Source organism: Tiliqua scincoides, chromosome 15 (assembly GCF_035046505.1).
Source record: "Tiliqua scincoides isolate rTilSci1 chromosome 15, rTilSci1.hap2, whole genome shotgun sequence".
NCBI classification, from domain to species: Eukaryota; Metazoa; Chordata; class Lepidosauria; order Squamata; family Scincidae; genus Tiliqua; species Tiliqua scincoides.
Genome location: NC_089835.1, coordinates 5,663,066 through 5,685,408, shown reverse-complemented (window position 1 = coordinate 5,685,408; position 22,343 = coordinate 5,663,066). Strand labels below are relative to the sequence as shown.

At 61.4% G+C, this 22,343-nt stretch overlaps 1 protein-coding gene across 2 annotated transcripts in view; it reads right to left on the bottom strand.

The window, feature by feature from the left end:
- PC (pyruvate carboxylase) overlaps positions 1-22,343 on the bottom strand; it is a 101,464-nt gene that overhangs the window by 22,854 nt on the left and 56,267 nt on the right. For both annotated transcript variants that reach the window (XM_066610231.1, XM_066610232.1), the window contains one exon: positions 10,727-10,909. In XM_066610231.1, the coding sequence (XP_066466328.1) occupies positions 10,727-10,909 (183 nt within the window). The remainder of the gene's footprint in view (positions 1-10,726; positions 10,910-22,343) is intronic.

Below are 22,343 nucleotides of genomic sequence, written 5' to 3'. Positions count from 1 at the left end.
GGGCCGCAGCCGGCTGGGGCCAGGGCTGTCACGTGGGCAGTGCGCGTGCCCAGACAACTGACAACCACTGGGCCAGCTGCTGGCAGCAGATGTTTAAAAATAATCTCTGTCTTCCTAGCTCCCTTTTGGGGGGAGGGGGGCTCGCATCCACTTGCCACATTCCAGCTGCGCACCCTGACGGTGATGTGTTCCGACTCTCTCGGAGGGGCTGGGGAAGGGAGAGGGCGAGTCCTCCCCTCCTCCAGAGCCCTCCCCTCCTCCAACCCCCACCCTGCTTTGAACGTAATGCTTCCCAACAGTCAACCGTGACTGCGGACGCCGTCAGCCATACAGGCCGGCCATTCACCGATCGCTGTCAAGTCCGCTCTGCCTCAACGGCCAGGAGCAGGAGATGTGGGCATGCCACCCCAGAGGGGGAACTGAGGCAGCCGTGGTGGCCATAGTGCAGGGGGCATATACCAGGGGGAGCTGCCCAGGCCAGGCTCTTACACGCCACTCTGCCAACCCAGGCTCAAGGGTGGAGAGGAGCAGTGCAGAAGTGCTCCACAGGATGGAAAAAGTGCGCAAATGGCACGTGGCCGACTGTCCTTCGCCTCTTGCCGTCAGCAAACAAGGTGCTGAACAAGGTCGCGTTAAAAAAGTGACCAACCCTCTGCCCCGAGGCATGAGCAGAAGCGCATGGAGGGTGGAGAGAGGCACAAGACTGTTCCTCTTCCCGAATGGAGCCAACAGAAGCGGGGGGGGGGGGTTGGCTGTGGTGCCTGCATGTCCCCAGCGCATTCACACAGCATCGCCCTGAATGCCTCCTGGATTGCTACTCATTCAGCACCCGAGGACCATGTGCAGGTCCTGTCTGAAAGCAGTTGTGGGCAAAGGGGGGACACACAAGTTGTGGAGCAGTGATGCCTGGGGAGGTATGCTCCGTTCCCTGCTCCCGAGCCGTTTCCCAAAGCTTCCAGTAGCCCCACTGGGGGAAACAAGGCCACTGGCATGACCACAAGCACCCCTAAACCCCCCCCCCCCCCCGCAGCTCAGGGCGAAGGAATGTGCATCAGGAAAACAGCTCGGGGTGAAAGGCTGAGACGCCCCCACGGCTGCTCCTTCAAGCAGCTCTGAACCTGCAAACCAGCAGCCACAAGACGCCCACCGGCCATTCTGGAGGGCAGTCAAAGCACCTCTGAGAGCCTGCAGCAGGTCCAGGCCAGGGAGGATCCCGCTGGCTCAGGCTGAGGAGTCCCCGAGGGGCGCCTGTGCTCTCCACGGCTCTGGTGCCTCCAGCTCCCCAGCAGTGTTGCTCCCCCCTGCCAAGACCCCAACCCAGGCAGATCCGCTTCCTCTGGTCGGCAAGCACTATGCGGAAGACGCCTTTTGGCCGCTGTGTGGGCCCAGGCCACAAGACCCCAACGCCCCTCTGCCAGCCAAGGGTGACTTCCCAGGATAGGATTTCCCCAACTCCAAGGCGGGGTTGTATTAACCCACGGCTGGGCCCCGAAGCTTTCAGGAATTTGGGGTCCCCTCCAGCACTTCAATCTTTCACCCCACTACAGCTGACAGCACAAACCTGCACAGCTCGGAGTTGGGCTGTTGAAGCTGCGCTCCTCAGACCACCTAGTAAGACTGGCTCCTGTGTCCTATCATGGCAACATTATCAGGAAGGTCAATCCAACAGGTCTGAGCGGCCCTGGATCTCCAGTCAGCCCAAACCTCCCCCCAGACTTGGGCTGTGATCCTGCGCACACTTTCCTGGGAGTGAGACCCGCTGCATCGCCTGCATTTGACCGGTGGAAACCACTACATGCCAAGTGGGAGTAAGAATGCACCACAGAAACAAGGCAGGAAATCACTGCTGGGTCCTCTCCTGCTGCAATCCCCACCTCCCAAAGGGAAGACTTTCTTGGGTGTCAAGAATCCACCTCCTGTTGCAACTACAGCTTGACTCCTGCCTTGCTTCAAACACGCAGGCAGCCCTGTCTGGCCCTGCCTGCGAGCTTTAAGCACCAACAGCTATGGCTTGGCTGAGGCTACTTGACAGGAGACTGCAAGTAAACGAAACACACAGTGAGAGAGAAGAGACCGGCCCCCTCAACCCATCTCCACCCTGCAAGGGGGCTCCCCCTTAATATTAATATTCCCCACTTTGAGAGAGGACAAAAAATGTAAGGGGGAAATAAGGACTAAGAATGACACACACACACACTCCAGTCACGCCCATCAGCCACCATTCCTCAAAGGGAGCCTCCCAGCCGCATCCCTCACCCATCTAGCAGCAGCAGCAGCGTCAGCCCAGTCCCCGCTGGGCCTTGCTCCCTGTGCAAACTGCACAGAGGGTTACAAGTGACCCCTCTCCAGGCGGAAGCCCAGCAATCCAGGAAGAGGGAGCAGAACAGCCGTTGGCAGCCCTCCCCTTGCGCCCCCCCCCACTTCCCTTCTCTGCTCCTTTCCGGGGGCAACTGGGAGGGAACATCCCAGAGGAGGGCTTTCCGAGCCTTCCGCTTACTCTCGTTCAACACCTCCAGCAGCCTGGCATCTCTCTCACACCAATGCTGCCTTCCCCTCCCAGCCCTTGTTGGACCTGCTCCTGGTTGCTGCTAATTCACGGACTGACTGACGGACTGGTGGGGTGCGGAGGGGGGAGGAAAGCATCGGCTGAGAGTGACAGAAAGAAAAGGGGGCAGGAAAATGGGACCACGGAGAGGTGTGTGAAAGTGGCGATGGGGGCCATGGGAGGGGGTTGACTGGAAATGAGCCTGCTGGAGACCGAAGGGGTGGGGAGGTGGCCAGATGCAGTGGAGGCCAGAGTGCCTCTACCTTGAACCACTGTCCAGAGGTGGCAGGTGCAGCTCAACATGGGAAGGTTTAAAAAGCTGCCCCTGCCCCAATTCCCTCTTCCATGCAATGGTTCAAGGTAAAGGGCCTCTGGCCTCCATTGCATCTGGTCACCCTGGGAGGGGTGGAGGAGACCAGACACTCAGGGCCCAATCCGATCCAACTTTCCAGTGCCAATGCAGCCACTAAGGAAAGGGAAGAAATGTTCTACTTTGAGGAGGCCTCTGTGACTGCCCTCCCACCACAAGATGCAGCATATGCCCTGTTGGCATGGCTGCATCAGTGCTGGGAAGCTGGGCAGGACTGGGCCCTCAGAGCCCAATCCTAGGCACGTCTACTCAGAAGTAAGTCCCATTACAGTCAATGGAGCTCACTCCCAGGTAAGTGTAGATAAGATGGCAGCCTCAGAGCCCAATGCTAGGCGTGACTGCTCTGAAGTAAATCCCATTATAGTCAATGGAGCTTACTCCCAGGTAAGTGTGGATAGGATGGCAGCCTCACTAGCTTCCAAGTCCCCAGTCTGCGGAGGGAAGGAGAGTGGAGCCCGACTTGGGTGTCCCCGGCCAGGGCAGCAGGAGACAGACTGGCGGAGGGAGCAACTGGGCACGACTCACTGAGGCTCAGGACAGCAGAGGGGGGCCTGCCCAACCTGAGGAGGCGGAAGGTGGCGTGGGGGGGCTGCGCGGCCGGGGAACAGGCTCACACAGCACCTCCCCCCGTTCACCTCTTGGACAGGGCTGTGCCTCCACCTGCTCCAGCACTCCAGAATGTTGCTGGCTGGGCCCTTGCCCCTGACGGCCCCTGGGCTGGAGCCTGGACAGCCTCACGGCCCTGCTGACGGGCCTGGCCATTTCTTGCTATCTGCTGGGTCGGCCAGGGTCTTGAAGAGCAACTCTTGCAAGGAAACCCCCGTCAGTGGCAGGAAGGGGGAAGCTTCAAATCGGACCCCGATAAACAGTTACCAACAGCATGTTCTGGCAGCGCCTGTGCTCCTGGGAGGAAATGGAACCCAATTTGCCCTCCCCCCACCTCTTCCGAGAGTCCCCTTGGGAGAAGGCCGATGGGGCCAGGGGCACCCTCCCTTGCAATTATCGGGCACAGGCCTCCACCCCCTGCTGCAGCTGGGCCCTTGCAAGGAAGCCGTTCAGCTCTTCCTTGGTGGAGACTTCAAAGGGACGGAAAATTGGCCAGATGAATCATTAAGATGTGGCTTCCCCCCTCCCGGCCTAATTAAGGGCTGATGAAGAGCTCTGCGGCTGCCAGTCTCTGTGGGCCACTGTGGCGGGGGGGGCGGCAGGCAGGGTCCTCTTGGAGGGGTCTGGGCCCACCTCCCATTCAGCCATGGTGGCCAAGGGTGGACCAAGCACACAGCCTTCCCCTCCGGTGTCTGCAAATGGGGGGCACAGCAGAGTCTCGTTGCAACCACCGACGGACGAGCCACACTGCGGCCGAGAGATGAAGCTGGATCAGATCCTGCCTGCGCCAGGAATCCTCACCAGGTGGCCCGAGGCAAGCCCTGCCCCCTCTTGGCCTCAGTCTTCCCCAGCTCTGGAATGGGGATCTCCCCATCACTCACCTCACAGGAGCAACACTAAGAGTCCCTCCTGAGTACGAGCTGCTCTTGCTGGGGCCTCAGTCTGGAAAGGCGACTGGAGTCACTCGCTTCTCCTCAGCCTCCACCTGTTGCACACCCCCCTGGAAGAAGGCTGCAGGAGCTCACTCTTGCTCAGGGCAACCCAAGCCCAGGCTAGCCCTTGCTCTGCCCTGCCCCCAGGGTTGCTGAGAGGCAAAGTGAGGCAGGGGAGACTGACGCCAAGGGTGTCCTTTGCTGACACCCCCTGCCCCAACTGCCCCCAGGAGCCCCACTTCAGGCTCCAGACCCACCCACCCCGCTTCTCTCACACTGTCAAGGCATGAACGGGGGGGGGAGGGTCTGTGAGTCCCTGCAGCCTGTGGGCCCCCTTCCCTGAACCAGTTTTGTGCCATTTGTCTAGTTTGCCAGTCGGCAAAGAGGTGGGTTTCCTTCTCCTCCTCTTTTTGCTGCTCACAAATCTGCCCCGATTATTTTCCGTGTGCGGAGCGGCCACGTCAGTGCCGAGGCAGGGCTGGGGCTTGCTGGTGCTTGTGCCTCGGCACCCGGGCAGATGCCCTTTGGCAGACGGCCACGCTGGTGGGAGGGAGGCGGCCTGCTGTGCGCCAGCAGCCTGGAGCAGTGGGGGGGGGTTGGGGGGCATTTCCTGGGATCGGAAGCTCACCAAAGGCCCCTGTTTGGAGAAGAGAGAAATGCTCGACTCGATCGATCGGCCTCATCACATTTCCCGCAAGGCTCCGGCAGTGGCTGGAGATGTGCGTGAAAGGGAGCGCTATGGGGGGGGTCTGAACATGACACTGAACGTGACAGGAGGCCCCTTGACCCAAACAGCCAACAGACAGGAGGGGAAACAGAGGCTGCCCAGACCGCTCCCCCAAACCGGGGCTGCTGGACCCCCAACAGGCGCCAGGCACAAGGGGCAGGACACTCCTGGACGAAGGAGGCGCCTCTGCAGAAGCTCTCCAATCCCTTCACTCAAAGCGTCACGGCAAAGAAGCCTCCCCGAAACACGGGCAGCCCGGCCGGCTCCCTGCGAGGCCCTGCTGCTGCTCAAGCGCTTCCTGGGGCATCTTGGCTCACACGCGTCCTCACAGGCCAAGCCAGGCCACTGCCTCACGTGGGCCCAGCGTGCCCAGACGTGTCCTCGGACACACAGGTGAGTTCCAGGACAGAGGAGGGAGAGACCCCAGAACTCCAGCTCAGGAGTTCTGCCTCACGCTGTGGCCTCGCCTGGCTCTGCTCCTGCGCTTGCTGACACCCCCAAACACGGGGCAAGCAGAGCTCCTCCTAGCAGGGAGCCAAGTGTGCTGGGGGGGGAGACATTTCCCCCGCTGCATTTCATCAAGGTCCAGGCGCAGGAGCACAGCCGGGGGAGAAGGTGGCAACGTGTCCGGTGCTGCGCAGTGTTCCACTCAACGGTCTTCGTTTGCCCGCCCCTTTTCAGACTAACGAGGCGCCATCCATCACCGCCGAGCTCGGCTGGCTGAGGGCGTCTGGCCGATTAGTGCTCAATTACTGCCTCCTGGTAGGCCCACATGTTTCCGTATCGGGGCGTCCCACCCCATGAGCCTGGGCATCTGTCATCCCTTCGCCCCTCCTGACAGCGCCTGCCTTGCCTTCCCCTCTGGCCCACGTGCAGCGGGTGGGGGCACAGGGACAGAGCAGGCAGGCAAGAGGGCGGCTGTCGGATGTTGGTCGCTCTCTGCGTTCACCTCCTCCCTCCCTCTGTCACTCCAGTCACGCACCTCCGGCAGCCATCCAGACCCCAAAGAGCACAGGGACTGAACTCCAGACCCGCTCCCCCCCCGCAGACAACTGTCCCCATTCAGACCCTCGCAAAGCACCTGAGATGCGTATCAGGAAGAAGCTGGAGGGGGAGCACCTGGAAAGGGCACTGCGCAGGCAGGCCTGGCCACCTTTCTCCCCACCCTGCCCCTGTCCTACCCAACACCCCTGACGATGGCCTGGGTGCTTTGGCCGGGCAGAAGGAGCAGGCAGGGCACCCTCTGGGGCGTGCACTTCCGACTCCGCTTTGCCACCTGTGCCAGCCACCAGCTGGCTTCTGGCCTCCCTTCGAGAGGCTTGCGGCAAAGCCCCACGAGACCGCCGAAGGCCTGTCTTCTCCTGTGCGAGACACTCGTACGCTACGCTTGCCACTGGAGGCCCTCCCCAGCTCCGAGATCTGCCAGGGACGGGCCCCGGGGCCACAGCAAGGAGGCCCTCTCCCCTCTCGGCTGCTGCCGCGAGGTGCTGAGCAGATCAGTGCTCAAAGCCTTGGGCCGGGAGGCCCCAACGGCCAGGCTGGCAGGGAGACGCTTCACGCTCACCTCACAGCAAGTCCATCCTTGCAAACCTCTTCCTATCCATTGCAAACGAAACCAGAGCCAACCCCCCCCCCATCTATTATGGAAGAGGTCAAGCCATGGCACTTGCACTCTGAGGCTTTGCGCCTGTGGCCGGAGGCCTTGCTCTGAAAACAAGAGGCCCGGGGCTCGGCCAGGCTGCCAGGCCCTCCATCCATCACAAACTGTGCGTGGGTGTGAGGCTGCAAAGAAACACTCGGGCCCCCTTGGACGCTGCACTACAGAGCCCGGGCGCAGAGCAGCCGCATGCGCCCCAGCCAGGACTGCGCCTGCTTCTGGAGGGCACCCCCACCCACCAACACACACAATCTGTCCACGCAGGCAGAGACACACAGACCCCCCACCCCTCTCCACTCCCCTGGCTCAGTCCCTCTTTTGATCCACAGGGTCAGAGAGAGAGAGAGAGAGAGTGCAAATTTCAAGCGACAGTTCGGTTCCCCTTCTGCAGGCCTGGAGGGCCCAGGAGACCAGCCAGGATGACCCGCTCTGGATGCTGCGCCTGGGAGGCTGCCAAGCCCGGGGACATCTCTGCTGCTGCTGCTGCTGCAGCTCAGGCGGAGAGGCGGTTTTGCGGTTCTGTGTTGCCGTTCCCAACGCACTCATCTTGGTGGAAGGGGGACAGAGGTGCAGGCGCTGCATATTCAACAGCCCGCCTGCGAGGCAGCTGGCTCAGAACGGACATGACCTGACACGGGAGGGGACACAGGAGGCCTTGTCAGAGCCGCCTGGCTCAACGCCACCGAGCGCCCAGGAGCACCGGGCTGCCAGCTGGACACGCGTGCGCCCACCTGAGCGGTCCACAGCAGGGGCACTCGCCGTGTCACTCACAATCAGCATCCAAGAGGGATCTGGAGAGTTGGGCAGAGCTGCACAAATACCCGCCAACAAGCTGGACGCACGTCCCAGGCAGGACAGCCGGCTGCAGCTCCCAGCAGTGGACGCTCAGTGGCGACTGCCCTTGAACAGGGAGGCTCTGCTGGACTGCCGCGCTTGCCAGACACGGACAGGCCGCTCTGGCTCCACAAGGACATCCGGTGCGGAAGCTCAGGAGGGTTCGCCAAACCCAGCGTCCTGCCCTCACCTGGCTGCCGTGGCATTCTCTGCACCCTGCACATGCCGATGCCATTGTACAACGCTTGCCAACAGCCCTCCTTCCTCTAGGCACCTGTCCCAGCAGGGCACCCCACCCCCTGCCAGCCTGGCAAAACAAGCCACCTCGAGCCAGTCACAGATCCTCAAAGGGCCAGCCAAGCAAGGAACTTCTCACAGGACAGCAGCAGAAGCGGAACTCTGAAAGGTCTTGCAGGCCAAGGCCCCGCTCCCCCCACGACCTTCGGGAAAGGCAGGCCAAGATCTCCCCGTCCTTCCAGGAGAGGCAGGAGCTCTCCTGTAAGAGCAGCCGCTCCCGGCAGGGGCATCCGTTTCAGTTATCTGGAATCCTGCTCAATACAGGTGCCAGAAGGGGCTGAGACTCTCCCCCCCTTATCTGTCTTCTTCCTCGTTAAAGTCAGCAGTGAATAATCAGCTTTCCATCTATTTCAGTTGACACCCCTCCCTCCCTCCCTCCCTCCCGCCGCAACATCTGGTGCCCGTGGCCTCCATTCTGAGCTCATCTGCAGAAAGAGAGAGAGAGCCAGCCTGCCGCCGCCACTGGTGCCTGCTGAAAACATCCCCACTCCAGAGGAAGCCGGCCAGGCACTGCGGTGGAGTGAGGAAAGAGCTTCCTCTTCTTCCAGAGGCTACACACACCCATACGCCACAATGCATGCAGTGGCGTCACTAGGGTTCGCGTCACCCGGTGCGGGATGCTCGTGCATCACCCCCATGCAGTGGGCGGGGCAACACTCCAGGTGGTGGGCGTGGTGATGTGCCATCACTCCGCCCCCACTGTTTTTTTGGCTGTACCTTTGGATAGAACAAAGATAGAACACATTCTGCATGAAATTAGATTCAGATTAGATACGGGGGGGGCAAACTGCTGGCTTGGGGGGCAAAGCCCCCCTGGCTCCCCCCAGCTACGGCCCTGCTTCCCCCGCAATCGTAAGGGAGAAGGTCGGGGAGGGGTGAGACAGGCTCAGGATGGAGCTCAACTGGCCCCCTAGCCATGAGCAGCAAAGCCTGCTCCCCGTCACACGCACAACCTCACCATGAGCTTTGTTTCCTGGTCACGCTCAAGCGCCACAGAATACTGGGGACATTACCCGGGGAGGAACCCAGTGAAATTCCAAAAGGAGAAAGATGGCCGGGGTGGGGGGGGGGCAGATGCACCTCCCAGGAGGCAAGTCCTCAGAGCAAGGAGGTGGGGAAATGGCAGGATGCCGGCAGCAGGGAGTGCCAGGGTGAGACCCCCGACCCAGGCCCACAGGGTCACACTGACACCCTGACACTGGCAACAGCTCCCCAAAGCCAGCAGTGTCTGGCAGGCCTCTGGGGGGGGCAGCAGGGGAAGTCCCAAGCCAGAGACCTGAGCAGACACCAGCAGCAGAAGGCTGGGAAGGGAGACTCAACCCCCACCCAAACATGGGACGAGGAATCCAAGGCACACTCATGGGCAGAAATGCACCAGAAATTGTGGGCCTCCGCAGACCCAGGCTGCAGCTGCCACCGCTGCTTCTCCCTTCTCCCCCCTGGCCCGACAGCGGCTGACAAGAGCCTCAAATGACTTCTCTTGCCCAGGGGTCCCCGTCTGACGCAAGGAGAGCTCAGCACAGCCCCCCCCCCCCGCTGCCTTAATGCTCTCTGGCAGGAGCGGAGGCGCGTGGCTCCTTCCTGCCAGAAAGGCTTTACCGCCTCCCTTCTCACGGCCGCTGGCAGCCAGCACGGCCTCTTCGAGGAGAGGAGAGACGCAGGCCGTGTGCTGGGGTGACGCCGGAGCCGGGAGCCAGCCAGCCAGCCAGTGGGGGGAGGTGGGGGGTCAGAGCGAAGCCAGCCTGGCAGCCCTTCCTGTTCAGGGGAGTCAGTGGCCAGGAGTGGGGAAGAGGAGCCTCTGCAGCGCCTGGGAGCCCTTCGCTGCCGGGAGAGACGGGCCAGGCTGCAGTTCGGATGAGGAGCCGACGTACTGAGCTTGGGATCCCCAGTTCTAGCAATGGCGGGGGGGCAGGGGGAGCAACAGGTTAGCACCTGCTGGCACATTCTGAGGCATGGCGGAGTTTCGCCTGCAGGTGTGCAACAGCGAGGCTCTCAAGCAAGTCATCCTCCGACAGCCACGAGGAACCGAGGCCAAACCCCTGACGTCCCTGAGACCCAGAGAGCGGCAGGGCTGGTGCACCAACGAAGCCATTCACCAGCAGGCACACACAGTTCCAAATTCTGCACTGCTAACAGCCATGCCCCCCCAGCCCCTTTCACAGCCAAGGGAGAACCTTCAGTCTCCCCAGGGACCAATAACGGACCTGCGAATGCCGACCGTCAGGCCCCGGGAGACACCCTTCCGCAGGCAAAGTGCTTTGCATCCACTGCCTGTGACAGTCCTTGCCAGAACCCCGCAGGGGAGCGTCAGGTGGCAGGGAGTGGGGGTCAGGGCAGGAGATGGGCTGGCTCGGCAGGGCCAAGATTCCCTCTCAGCACCACTCCACCCATATCTACTCAGAAGTAAGTGTCAGTGGGGGAGGGGGCTCCTCCCGGGAGAGCGTGGGCAGGGCTGCGGCCTCAGCCACAGAGCCGCAGCGTGTGCCAGATCCACAGCTCCCAACGCTCCGTTACAGGAGAGGCAGCCAGGAAGGCGTGTTCTTCTCGGAGCACTTTCTCTGCCAGGAGAGGCACCCTCAGGAGGGGGTTCAGTCCAGAAAACACGCACGGAGCAGGCCTCAGAACAGGGTGAACAGCAGGGCGTGGAGAGAGCAGAGGGGAACCAGAAGTGCAGAAATGCACACACAGATCGGCCTCTTTGGCAAAAGCGCCGCCAACCTACGCGGAAGCAGCCCCCTGGCAGGCGCAGGTGTCCTACCTTGACGCCTCGAATCCGGAACTCGGCCAGGGCCCGGCTCATCTTGGATGCGGCTGTCGGGTGGTCCTTGCCGTGGGCGATGACCTTCACCAGCAGGGAGTCGTAGTGCGGCGAGATGATGGCCCCTTGGAAGGCAGAGGCGCTGTCCAGGCGGATCCCCATCCCCTCACCACTCCGGAACACCTGGGGGGGGGAGAGAAGCGGCCCAAAGGTCAGGAAACCCCCACGGCCAGAGGCCACGTTCAGCCTGTGGCTGGGCCCAGGGAAGCAGCTGTTCCTGGGCTCACTCGGGACTGGCAGAACCTTAGGGTTCAAACCTCGGCTCAAACGTGGGAAACTCAACAACTCCTAACTCAATCCTAAAAGGCAAACGTTACGGCTAGGGGTGTTTGAAAACGGTGTCATTTACTTTATTCAGAGTAAGCGCATTGCAATCAGTAAGACTTGAGCTAAAATCCTACCTTACTCGCTGGAAACAAACACCTCTAGTTATGGCTGCGACATCCTGCGCCTTCTTCAAGGACCACAGAACGGTTTCCCTGTCCTGGTTCTGAGCTGACCCAGGGGCTTCCCTCCTCCAGGATCAGGCCAGAACAGCAGCGGCCCTGTTGGTGTGGAGTCAGCTCAGAGCAGGCGAGAAGAATGTCCCAAAGGCAATGGCAGCGGCCAGGTGAGGGCAGCGGGGAAGGGCTTGAAACCAGGATCCCTTCCTGACAGTTCCGGAGCAGCAAGGCGGGAAGCAGTCTTAATTCCCGCACCCGGCTGGTGGACAGACACCCCCCGGGACACAGAGGGCGCCCCCAACCCAAAGGAGCACCCCACCTCTGTGCTGCGTGCTGGCGGAGCATCGCACCCTGCCCAGGGGAGAAGGAGCACCCACAAGTGCTTGGGCACCAAGGTCAGTTCAGACTTGTGACCACTCGTGGAAATCTCGACTAGAAGGTTTTTCTAGCCTGAACCCTTTCTCTGGATTGACTCTTAATGGCGGGGTGGAGCTGAGCTGATTCTGAACCGCCCAGTTTGGTTTTCTTGTTTTAAAAACAGCAGGTGTTTCCGCTCTCCTTGCTGAGAACTAGAAGCTTGCTTTCATTTAAACAAAAAAAACCCAACAAGACATAGCCACGTACGCCACGTATAGTGAACCGATTCCATTATGTGGTGTGCTTTGCTGGCTTGCAATCAAAGCAGTATCCGGGGTTGTGTGTGAGCAGTCACCTCCCCCCCCCCCAGCACGCTGTGGGCTGCACACCAGATGCCTCCGCTGGGGCCACGTCACATGTATTCGTTTCCTGCAGATTGAGCATGGCAGGGATGTGGAGGACAGAGGCCTTGTCCGCTTTCAGCATGGGCATGTGCGCTTGTTTTCTCTGCGGCCCCGCCAATTTCCTGCCATCACCAGGACTCTGTCTGGTCACTGCTCCCTGGAAGGGCCTTTCCAGCCAGAACCAGGCAGAGGGTGCTCAGGGCATCAGAGAGCGCACAAGTGAAACCGACAAGAGACACTAATTGAAACTGACCACAGCGGCCTGACTCCGCTGCCCACACAGCTGGAAAGAGGAGCCTGGGCTTGCTCCCTGCCCCAGCAGTGGCTCTGCAGAAACTGAGGGTTCCAAGCTCTGGGCTCGACCTGCGTGTGGGAGGGAGGCCTTCCGAGGAGGGGCTGCTTAGGCAGGGAGATGCAGCTGCCTGAGACGCGAGTCCCTCTTGCACCTTCACCAGGAGGGACCAGCACGTGGGCAGGGCAGGTGGAGGTGGGTCCAGCAAGCAACCTGAGGCGGCTGCAGAGGAAGGGCATCAGGAGAGGGCAACAAGGCAGGGCAGAGGCAAGACCATTTCAGGACCCTGGACAGAGCCCCGTGGAGACTGCTTCGACCACCCGCAAGAGCAGACAGCCTCAAAGCCCTTCTTGGCTAAGCCCTCCCTGTCCCCCACCTGCCCATTCCTGCCAGGTGAGCGGGAGGCGTCAGGCCCTGGCATGCAGGGATCCAGTGCCCCAGGAGAAGCTGACTCTGGGGGTCTCAGTCCTGGGGTTTCAGGCTCTGAGCGCAGCAGCTCCACAGGGGCCACCATCTCTGCTGTTCAGCCCAGCCCAGCCCTCCCGCTCTGCGCCACACGAATTCAGAGCCAGAACAGAGCACTGCCTTCTGGGGCCCCAGCAGAACAGAAGGCTGGGCTGGACTTTGTAGGGCTCAGCTGCCCTCAGAACGCCACACACAGAGCAGACGCTCTCGTCCAGCCCGCTCAGGCTGCTGGGTGGGGAGGCAGCAGCGGCACCAGCTCCAAACGCCCCCCTTCCCTCCGAGACCCTGATCAATCTGGGGAGCTGGAGCTGCCAGGACGACAACACTCTGATTGAGATGCAGCCCAAGGAGCGCCGTCAGGAGCCGGGAAGCGATGGCTCTCCGGAGGCTGCGCAGGGCCTGGAACACCTTTGTGGATCTCTCCACTTCCTTATTTAAACAGAAGGAGGAATTTGTTATCAGAGGCTGGTAAACGGCTCGCTGGCAGCCCGAATGAATCACCCCAGCAGTGTCAATCCTTCCCCTCCGGCTAATGAAGCCGATAAATCAGCCACACAAACTGGGGCAGGCCCCGGCGCTGGTGTACAAATGCTCTTTCGCGGGGCTCCTGGCAAGCCAGGATTAAGCGCGCACGGCCCTTCCAGAGCAAACAGGGCTTCTCGTTCCAGGCAGCGCTGGACGGGCCCCAGTGTCCCCTCCAGAAAGCTCCTCCGCAAGGAGCGCAAGGACGCAAGGGGACATCAGGACCGAGCATGAGACACCCCCATCTGCAAGCAGCCCCTCCCCCTGGGGCTCTTTGGCCCACCAACTCTTCCTGACATGGCCTGTCCAGCATCCCGGAAAACAGCAGTCTGCACCTCGTGCAATCTGTGACTTCTGCTGAGTGTACAAATTGCCTTTTTGCAATGCAACGTGTGTGTGTGGGGGGGGGTGTTCGTGCTTGTGGGGATGCCTCAGTCATGGCTGGTAGACAATGGTTAACAAACCTCTCCCCCCACTCTTTGAAGGGGGTGGGGGAGCGTCCTAGTTGCCTTGCCCAGGGGATGAGCGGGTGGGGCAGGCGCCATCTCCACTAGAAATGCCTCCCGCGTGCCGATCCACTCGCCTCCCTGCTGCCCCTGCACCGCGATGGAGCAGAGTCCTTGAACAGCAGTGCCAGCCTGCCTGGCCAAGCTCACTCCCCTTTCGTCTTGGGAGGGTGACCGTAAACAGCCAACTCCATTTCCCGAGCACTCTCTCCGTCTTGGTGTAAAAATACGGAGCAGATTAGAAAAAGCCGGGGCGGGGGGGCAGAGAGGCCACCTGGTGGGCAGCAAACCGCTGACAGCCCTGGCACTGAAGACAAAACTCCGGCCCAAGGGGGGGGGGGGCGAGACATCTGGCAGGACACGGAGCGCACGAGCAGCTGGCGCGCCGAAGAGCCCAGGTGAGCTGTTGAACTGCAGACGGGCCCCGGCCAGGGACGCCTCGGCAGCTTCCCATCCACCGGAATTAGCCACGTCGCGGGAAGAGCTGATCGGCAGACAAGCTGCCCTGCTGGCTCCCGACCAAAGCAGTCACAGTTCGGCCGCACTGACGGTGTCCTCAGGTTCTCCACAAAGCACAAGAGCGGCACCATTTCTGCCCAGGTGGACCCGGAAGGAGGAAAGCAGTGGGGATCCGTGCCAGAAGGATCTAGGGGGGGAGCTGGGAACGAGCCTCCATCAAGGCCTTTGAGGGGTGGCCAGGGCGGGGGAGAGGCGGCCAGGTGTTTGCAGCTGGGTAGGGGGGCACTGTTCCATCCAGGGTGCTCCCGGGTGCTCAGAGGGCACCTGCAGCTGACAGCGCCTCTGGCCGCCAGTTGCGTCCCCTCCTGCAGAGAGGGTAGGCCACAGTTATCCATGCACTGGGAACAGCCTGGGTACTTCAACTGTGGGGATGCCCCTGAACAGCATTTGGAAACTGCAGCTGATTCGGAGCCAGCAGTGGGGGCTGGGACTGGCCCCGAGGACGCCTCATCCCACGTCCAAGAGCCCTTCTCCTGAGAGTCCCTTTCCCTGAAGGGAAGCCGCCTGGGTGAGCCCACCAGCCTCCTGGACTCAGCAGAGCCAATCCCTGCACCTACCAGCCCTCCAAGAGCTCCGGCGGCGTATGTGAGAGTGCGTGTGCGCACCCTCTCCACCCGCATCCTCCTCCTCTTCCTCCCCCCCACACGGTCACAAGAGCGGCAGGCAGAAGCGCCACGGAGGAGACCGGCTGTCCGCTGAATTAATCATGACTCCGGAGAGGAGAGAGGCCTTTCACGGCACGCGGGCACATCTGCACAGGAAGAGCGAGGGAAGCTTTTAGGGGCCGCCGTCCATTAGGCGGTGGCTCCCTTCCCAGCTGCAAAGGGGACGATGTGGGAGCAGCAGGGCTTTCTGCCTGCAGAGGGGGCAGAACTGCAGACAAGCAGAAGGGAAGCCCTGCCAGGACAGGCCCAGGAACCACCAGGCAGAAGCCGCTGGGATGCTCCCAAGCATGGCACGGAGCATCAGGTGGTACACTGCCCCTGGACAAGGAGGCTCCACTTAGCTGCTCTGACTGACAGACCTCTGCTTGCTAAGGGATCAGCCTTAGCCACAACCAGAAGTCCACACCCCATTCCACGCTGCAGCTGCCACCTGACGCGCTCAGAGGGTCCTCTCCACAGGAACAGGAGAGACTCGCACTTGAAGGGAGGCACCCAAAGGCCTCCCTGGATGGGAAGACGCCCCTTCCTTGGACTCTTGTGGAAGGAAGTCACTCCCCTCCACCGCACTTCTTGGTGGTCTTCCTTTTCCGCCCACCTGCCTGTATCACTCACTGGCCAGAGGTTATTTGTTCCCAGGCGCCTGGTTTAAAGCAAACCTGCAGAAACAGCAGCCGGCTGTTCACCCAGCTCAATGCTACCAGCTGCCTACCAGTCCCAGCAAAAACCAGCTCCCTACTGGGGGCTGGGTTGTGCCTCCACCGAACTCTGGAGAGGAGACAGGGTGAAGAGGAGTCCTGTGGCTCACTCTACAGGGAGGGCGCGCTGCCCAGGAGCAGTTACACGGCAGCCAGCCACTCCTGAGCGCTGAACAAACAAGGCCTGCCTGCCTGCCTGCCAGGCAGGGATAAATGTCAGGCCCCGTCATATATCTCCCAGCAAGACGCAGCAGCAGGCGCGAGGGGAGCCCTGGCCGGGGCTCTGAGGCAGAAGCCAGATGGGGCTGGGGGGGCACTAACACCACTACTTCTTGGCTGGGGCCCAGCAACCGAGTCCCTCCCAGGCGCAGAGGTTCTGAAACGCAGATGGAGCTGGGAACAGTCAGGCCAGGGAGGGCCCGGGCTCTGTTTTCCGAGGGAGGTTAAGCAGACACCTCTAGGCCAGTCACAAGGACGGCACGGAGGAAAGAGCAGACCTCCCCGCGATCCGGTCTGGCACTTTTCCCAGGTGTGCAGGGAGAGCGAAGGGGCCGTCCACGGGGGGGGGGGGGGGCAACAGGCACCTTGTTGGGGGTTGGACCAAGATAACTCAGTTGGGGGTCAGGGTTTAGATCTCAGGGCTGGGGTTCAGACCATGACCAGATTTCATCTGCTGCTCAGCCGTTGGGGGGGGGGGAGAGATCAGCATGTACCCCCCATGGCTGCAAGATACCCCCGAAAAGCTGTGCCTCGCAGGGCTCAGCAGGAGATTCAGGACAAGCAGAAAGGTCTCCTTAGAGACCTCAACAACTCAGCTGTTGACTGATGGAACTCCTTGCCACAAGAGGGGGAAAGTGGCAACTGGCTTAGGCAGGAAAGTCCCACATTCACAGAGGAGGAGGAGGAGGAGGAGGAGGAAGAGAGGTCTCCCCAGGGGTGGTTACTGGTTCTGACGGCTAACGGGAGTCCTCACACACACAGACGCAGAAGCCTTCTGTCGCTCCTTGGCAGCTTCCTGGGGGGCGGTGGGAGCTGAACCCACTTGGGACTGGCCCCACTGGGCTCTCCTAACAAGACTGGGACTGCCCCTCACCCAGTTGCTGGCACAGCTTTGCCGGATGGAGCGTGAAGGAGGAATAGGGAGGAAGGGCGCAGAGGCAGCCAGGCTTTCTCCAAATATAGTGCCTGCTTTTTATAGTGCAGGCCGGCCTGAGCAGCAGGAACACGTCCAAGCGCGGAGAGGCTGGTGCATTTCCGCAGTCCTGCTGCTTCCACGCCAGGCCTGGCACCCGGCTGAGCAGCCTCCTTCCCCACGGATCACGGAGGCCTCCTTGCCCAGGAGGGGAGGTGTGCCCTGCCCCCCTCTCCTCCCAAGGCGCTCTGCCACTAAGTGACTTCTGGGCTGGCCACCGGAATGAATAAGCCCCAACGCAACAAGAGGCCTCGGAAAAGGCCTGCCCTGGGCCCCCTCTGGGAACGCTGGAAGCACAACGGCCGCCCGGAGAGCAGCTCAGCGCTCAGTAGCACCTCTGACAGGAACAGGCCTGGAGCGGGAGGGGGGTGGACCGCAACACTGCCTTGCACCAGCTGCCACCACAAGGCCGCCTACACAACTGTGAGATGAGCCCCCTTGCCCATTTCACAGACAGAGAAGCAAGAGCAGCCCCGCCTGCGCAGGTTCCGTGCCGTTTGCCTCCTGGGAGATACTGTTCGGTGCAAGGGCAGCCAGAATTCCGCCGGAGGTCCCTGGTCCCCCCCCTCCTGACCAAAGAATTACCGTTCCCCGGCTGCCCACACGGCGTGATGTCTGCTCAGGACTGGGACCTGCCCCTGCCCAGAGATGACGAACAACGGCAAATCTATGGGGCACCCTGCCACAGACCACGCAGCAGCCCCGGGGAAAGGCAGGACCGATGCAGAGCTCCAGGCTTCCACGTCTGCCAGGTGCCAAACACGCACAGTGCGAGAGACACTGGGACTGCGCAGAGGGTGGGTGCAGGGGGGGGTGTCTTCTGCAGACTGGAACCCTGGGAGGCTCCTTTGCAAACTGGGGGAGAAGCGCCCCTGAGGCACAGCGCAGAGCCCTCTTGCTTCCTCTTCGGGCTCCTGCAGGATGAGCCGCCTGGAAACCTGGAAGCACAATTTGCAAAGCGCATATCCAGCAAATCCAGCTAATTTGCACGCTGCAGAACCAGAAATGCAGGTTTCCTGGGCAGAAAGCAGCCCCCACCCCACAGCTCTGCATATGCTCCAAAGGAACCCCCCCCCACACACACACACACATCACGTTTTCAGTTGACAAGTCTGACAAGGCCCAGCCTGAGCCAGGGCAGTGGGGCATCAGCCCCAAAAGCGGTTTCTGAGAGCGGCACACACCCCAAAGCGGAGAACCTGAACCGGGCCCCTTGTTTCTCTCTCCCACTGCCAGAACGTGGAACAATCCAGTGACAGAGAGAGAGGCAAACAACATCCTTCCACATCCAACAGACAGCGGAACCCGCTGGCACACGGTGTGCTGCTGACAGTCACTGGACCAGAAGAATTTAGGAGAGGACCAGATGACAGGCCTGCCCACTGCAGTCGGCCACGAGGCCTCTCCAGGGCACCAAGTTGCAGAGACCGTGCCGTCCGGGGCGCCGACCTCAGAGGGACACGCCAGTAGGGCGGGCTGGCAAGTGGCTAATCACTGTGGACTAGGCGGGGCTCACCTCAAGCTCCAGGGGCCTGATCTGGACAGCAGACCAGCCTGTTCTTCCCTCCAGGTTGCTTAGACAGATCTTTTTGTCCCGTCCCCCCAAGCCCAATTCCAAAATGCAGTGACGCCTTCGTAAGGAGCCTACAGCGGTCCAGATGCCTTCCCTAGACCTTTCCCACAGACCCAGTGGGTGGGCGGGTCTTTTAAAGCTCTCTCTGCAAAGCCTCAAGCACTGCTCCGGCTGCCTCCCACGCACCCTGGGAACCGGTTTCCCCAAGTGCCCGAGCCCTTGGTATGGCCAACAGGGAACCCTGGGAAACAGCACATCCCCGTGGCTCCCTGTGTGTGAGCCAGAGAGGAACTCTGGGAGGAAGCGGAGTTCATTCCGCAAGGCCACCAAGCATTACCAGCAGGAGAAATTCATATTTGAGACAGGTAATTATGGACTTCAACTCCGTGGCGGCTCATGGTCAAAGCAGTCCCAGTGCAGCTGGTGTCAGGACTCCCAAGACAGAGAGCGCAGCCTCTGCGGGCGTCCTTGAGCATCTGCTACTTTGGAAAAATGAGCACCGCAGCTTTCCAAGGGCCTTGCGCAGCTCTGCAGCGCCCGTGGCCATCGCAGTCCTGCCCTCCTCCTCAACAGCCCATCCATCACCAGGGGCTCTGCTGCCCCTTCCTTCGCCACCCCCTCCCCACCTGGCTCAGCGACCTTCCTCGACCAAGGCAGAGGTCAGAAGACATCCAGAGCAGCAGGCTGGGCAAGGGCTGCACAGGCCAGGGTCCAAGTAGGTCACACAGGAGTGGCAGGGCTCACTTGCCTGTGACCCAAGCCCCCCCCCACCCTGCAACAGGGCTTCACATGGTGCCAGCAGAGTAGCAGTCAGAAATCGCTGGGACAGGGAGACAGATCCAAAGAGACACTGCAATGCCCACGGCCCTGGCGACACAGGAAGGCAGGACGGCAGCCACGTTCTCTTTGGTGAAAGAGCAGCGGGGCTCGGTTACACTCTCCGGAAAAAGATGAGGAGGGAGGTTGGGGGAGTGGCCCACCCGAGGGTACAGGCGTTCACCACCTGGGACTCTTCCTCTGCAGTCAACACTCTCTCCCCCCCCACCAATGCCGTAAGCCAGGAGGAAGGCCTCCAGCAGTGGGGAGGGGGCACGCCATGGCTATGTAGGAGGACCAGAGCGGCGCAGAACACCGGGCTGGGAAAGACACGCTTAGGAGAGCACAGACCAGGGATCTTCTCTGCCTGGATCGGATCACAGTCCAGCCACCAGCACGCAGATGCACCCATTCCCGGGGCAGCAACTCAGAACCTTAGTGGGACTGGAAGACATTTCCATGCAGAGAACTGATGGGCTCGGGAGCTGGAGCCAGGCAAGGGGTAAGCGGGCAGGCATACCTGGCTGACTGGGCGAAGGCTGGAGGCGAGAGTCCCGGCCAGCCAAGGGCTGATTGCGCCACACACAGCCCCGCTGCACAAGCTGAAGGGAGCTGGCAGCAGCTCATTATTTACGAGGCTTCTGGCAGAAATGGGAAATAGCTAATTAAGTCGGATGCGTGGAAGAAATCGTTGGCACGAGGGGGGAAGCAGAGCCTGCCGGGTAATCGCGGGACGCATCGTTTGTCGCCCCCGGCTGAGGTGGGACATTTGCTCGCCGGCTCCCACTGGAGCACCGACCCCCTTCCGAGTCCTCAGGTGCAGCTCTGACGAGGGGGAGATCCTGACTGCGTAGCAGCAGAAGAAATTCCCAGCAGGAAGAGGGCTCAACAGTGGGACGGACTGCCGAGGGAGGGGTCTGCAAGCCAAGAGCAGCCCAGCAGTGCCTGACCCTGGTTACGTCCAGAGGCGCAAACAGTCACCAGGTTCCCCACCACTGTTTGCAAACGCTTCAGCCTGGCATTAGCCCCCCTTCCCCCCCCCTCAGGGCACATCTCATTCCAAGGTGCCAGTTTTCTGCTTGGTAACTTGAACGGCAATTAGCCCTGTTCTGAGCAAGCCAGCAAGGCCCAGCCGCCCATCGGCCCCAGAGGGCACCATTTGCGAGCACGGAAATTATTATAATTAAAAGGACGCTAAGCTCCCGGGTTCCCTCTCTGATCACCCCCAGCCAAGCCCTGCTGGGCCACAACTGCTGGCCTGGGAAGGCACACAACAGACCTGCTGCAGCCACGCGAGGGGGAAAGTCAGAGAAGACGGAGCTTTCCGAATTCAGCACATCTCTGGGGGGGCTGCACGGCAAGCCATTAGCCCGGAATTAATTGGAGGCAGGCAGAGCTCCTAATGAGCTTTTCCTCCCTCCTAATGCCCAGAAACAACCTTGGCTGCTCAGGGCACGAGTGGGCAGAGAAGGCGGTCAGTGGGGCACGTTGGGGTCAGGGAGAAGCGGGGATGCATCCAGACCTTGGAGCTGCACTCCCAGGGACGGGGAGTGGGGTGTGCTGGTCAGAGTGGAGCTGAGCAACTGGAAAACCAGGAGGCCAAACCCACCCCCCTCAGGTCCCCCGGCTCCTGGCAGCTGCTGCTTGCACGTTCAGCCCCACAAAACATGAATTCTGGCACAGGCCCGTTGGACCGCCTCCAAGGGCAGCCGCTCTGCCGAGGCCTCTGAGACGCTCACCCTGGGGCGTGGGGAAGGGAAAGGGCCACAGGGTCCTTGGCCTGCTGTGCCCAAAGCCACACTGGACACCTCACGAAGGTGGAGGGACTGCACCCTCCGGCAACATTCCCCGGCACCTGCCTGTGAAAAACTACTGTTCCCAAGGTTCCCTGGGGGACACGGAATGAGCGTTACAGCAGTCCGTGGGAAGCCCAGATTCTACACACACCTGAAGAGCAACGCAGGGCAGACGCTGAAATTTCTCATGATGGAACTGGGGGTTCAGCAGCAGTGCCCCCTCCCTCTGCAAGCCTGGATGAGAGTGTCGTTCGTGCCCCGGCCTGCCTTTCCTCCCCAAACGCCCAGGCCGCGTGGACGGTTCTCCCTCGCCACTCGCTCAGCAGTCCTGCAAGGTAGAGCTCGGCAGCGATCGATGGAGAGAGAGGCTGGCCCGGGGTCACCCGGAGGGGGTTCGGCCAGGCTTGCCCTGGCCCTGGAGCAGCCTGGTGAGCACACAGGCTCCCACCCCCCACTGGGCCTTCCCACCTCCCGGCTTTGGAGCGTGTGCCCGGCCCTAATTAACCTTGGAAGTGCTGAGCCAGCGCAGCCTGCCAAGGGACATCGTCCTGGGCTCCTCTCCGCGCGTGCTGACAGAAGCCCCTCCAGCCGCCTCCTAATGCAATTAGCAGCAGCTCCGGCTGATCGACAGCGCCGAGGCACCCTGGAGCCGGGGGCCTTTTTCCAACCCTCCTCGCTGTACTGTGCTGTGCTTCTATTCCAAGGTGGTGGGGGGAGCTCACGCAGGGAGGGGGGCTGGCTTCCCACCCACCTTCTCAACCCAAGACACCTGGGCACGAAACAGGAGCCATCCCAGGTGCTTCTGCTCCAGCACAGAAACAGCCCTGAGAAGGGAGAAGTGGCACTTCCCAGCCTCTGCTCTTCAGACTCGGGCTGCACCCACCCGCTTGCGTCCACGACGCTCCGAGGCAGCCCAGAGTCTCAGCCAGGCTCAGCACGAACTACGGCTTGGCGCCACCAGACCATTGGCATCCTTCAGTCTCGGAAGACTCTGGTATCGCGCTCTGAAAAGTGGTTCTAGAACAGAGTCCAGTGTGGCCGAAAAGGGTTAGCAAAGTGAAGCAAAGCCCCTGCGCCCCAAAGGCAGCTGCCGACGCACTCCCTCCTCCCCAGTACCCTCAGATCGACTCCACTGTTTGTTGTTACGCTGACCGCACAAGGGACAGGCGGACGAGAAGGAACTGAGGAATGCTGGCCTGGCTGCCAATCAAGGGTCACAGCCCAGGAACCCGCCTCCGAGCAAAGCCCTCATTGTGCTGGGCTTGTCACCACATCAACCACAAGTCCGTGACAAGAAGAGCACATCAACCCC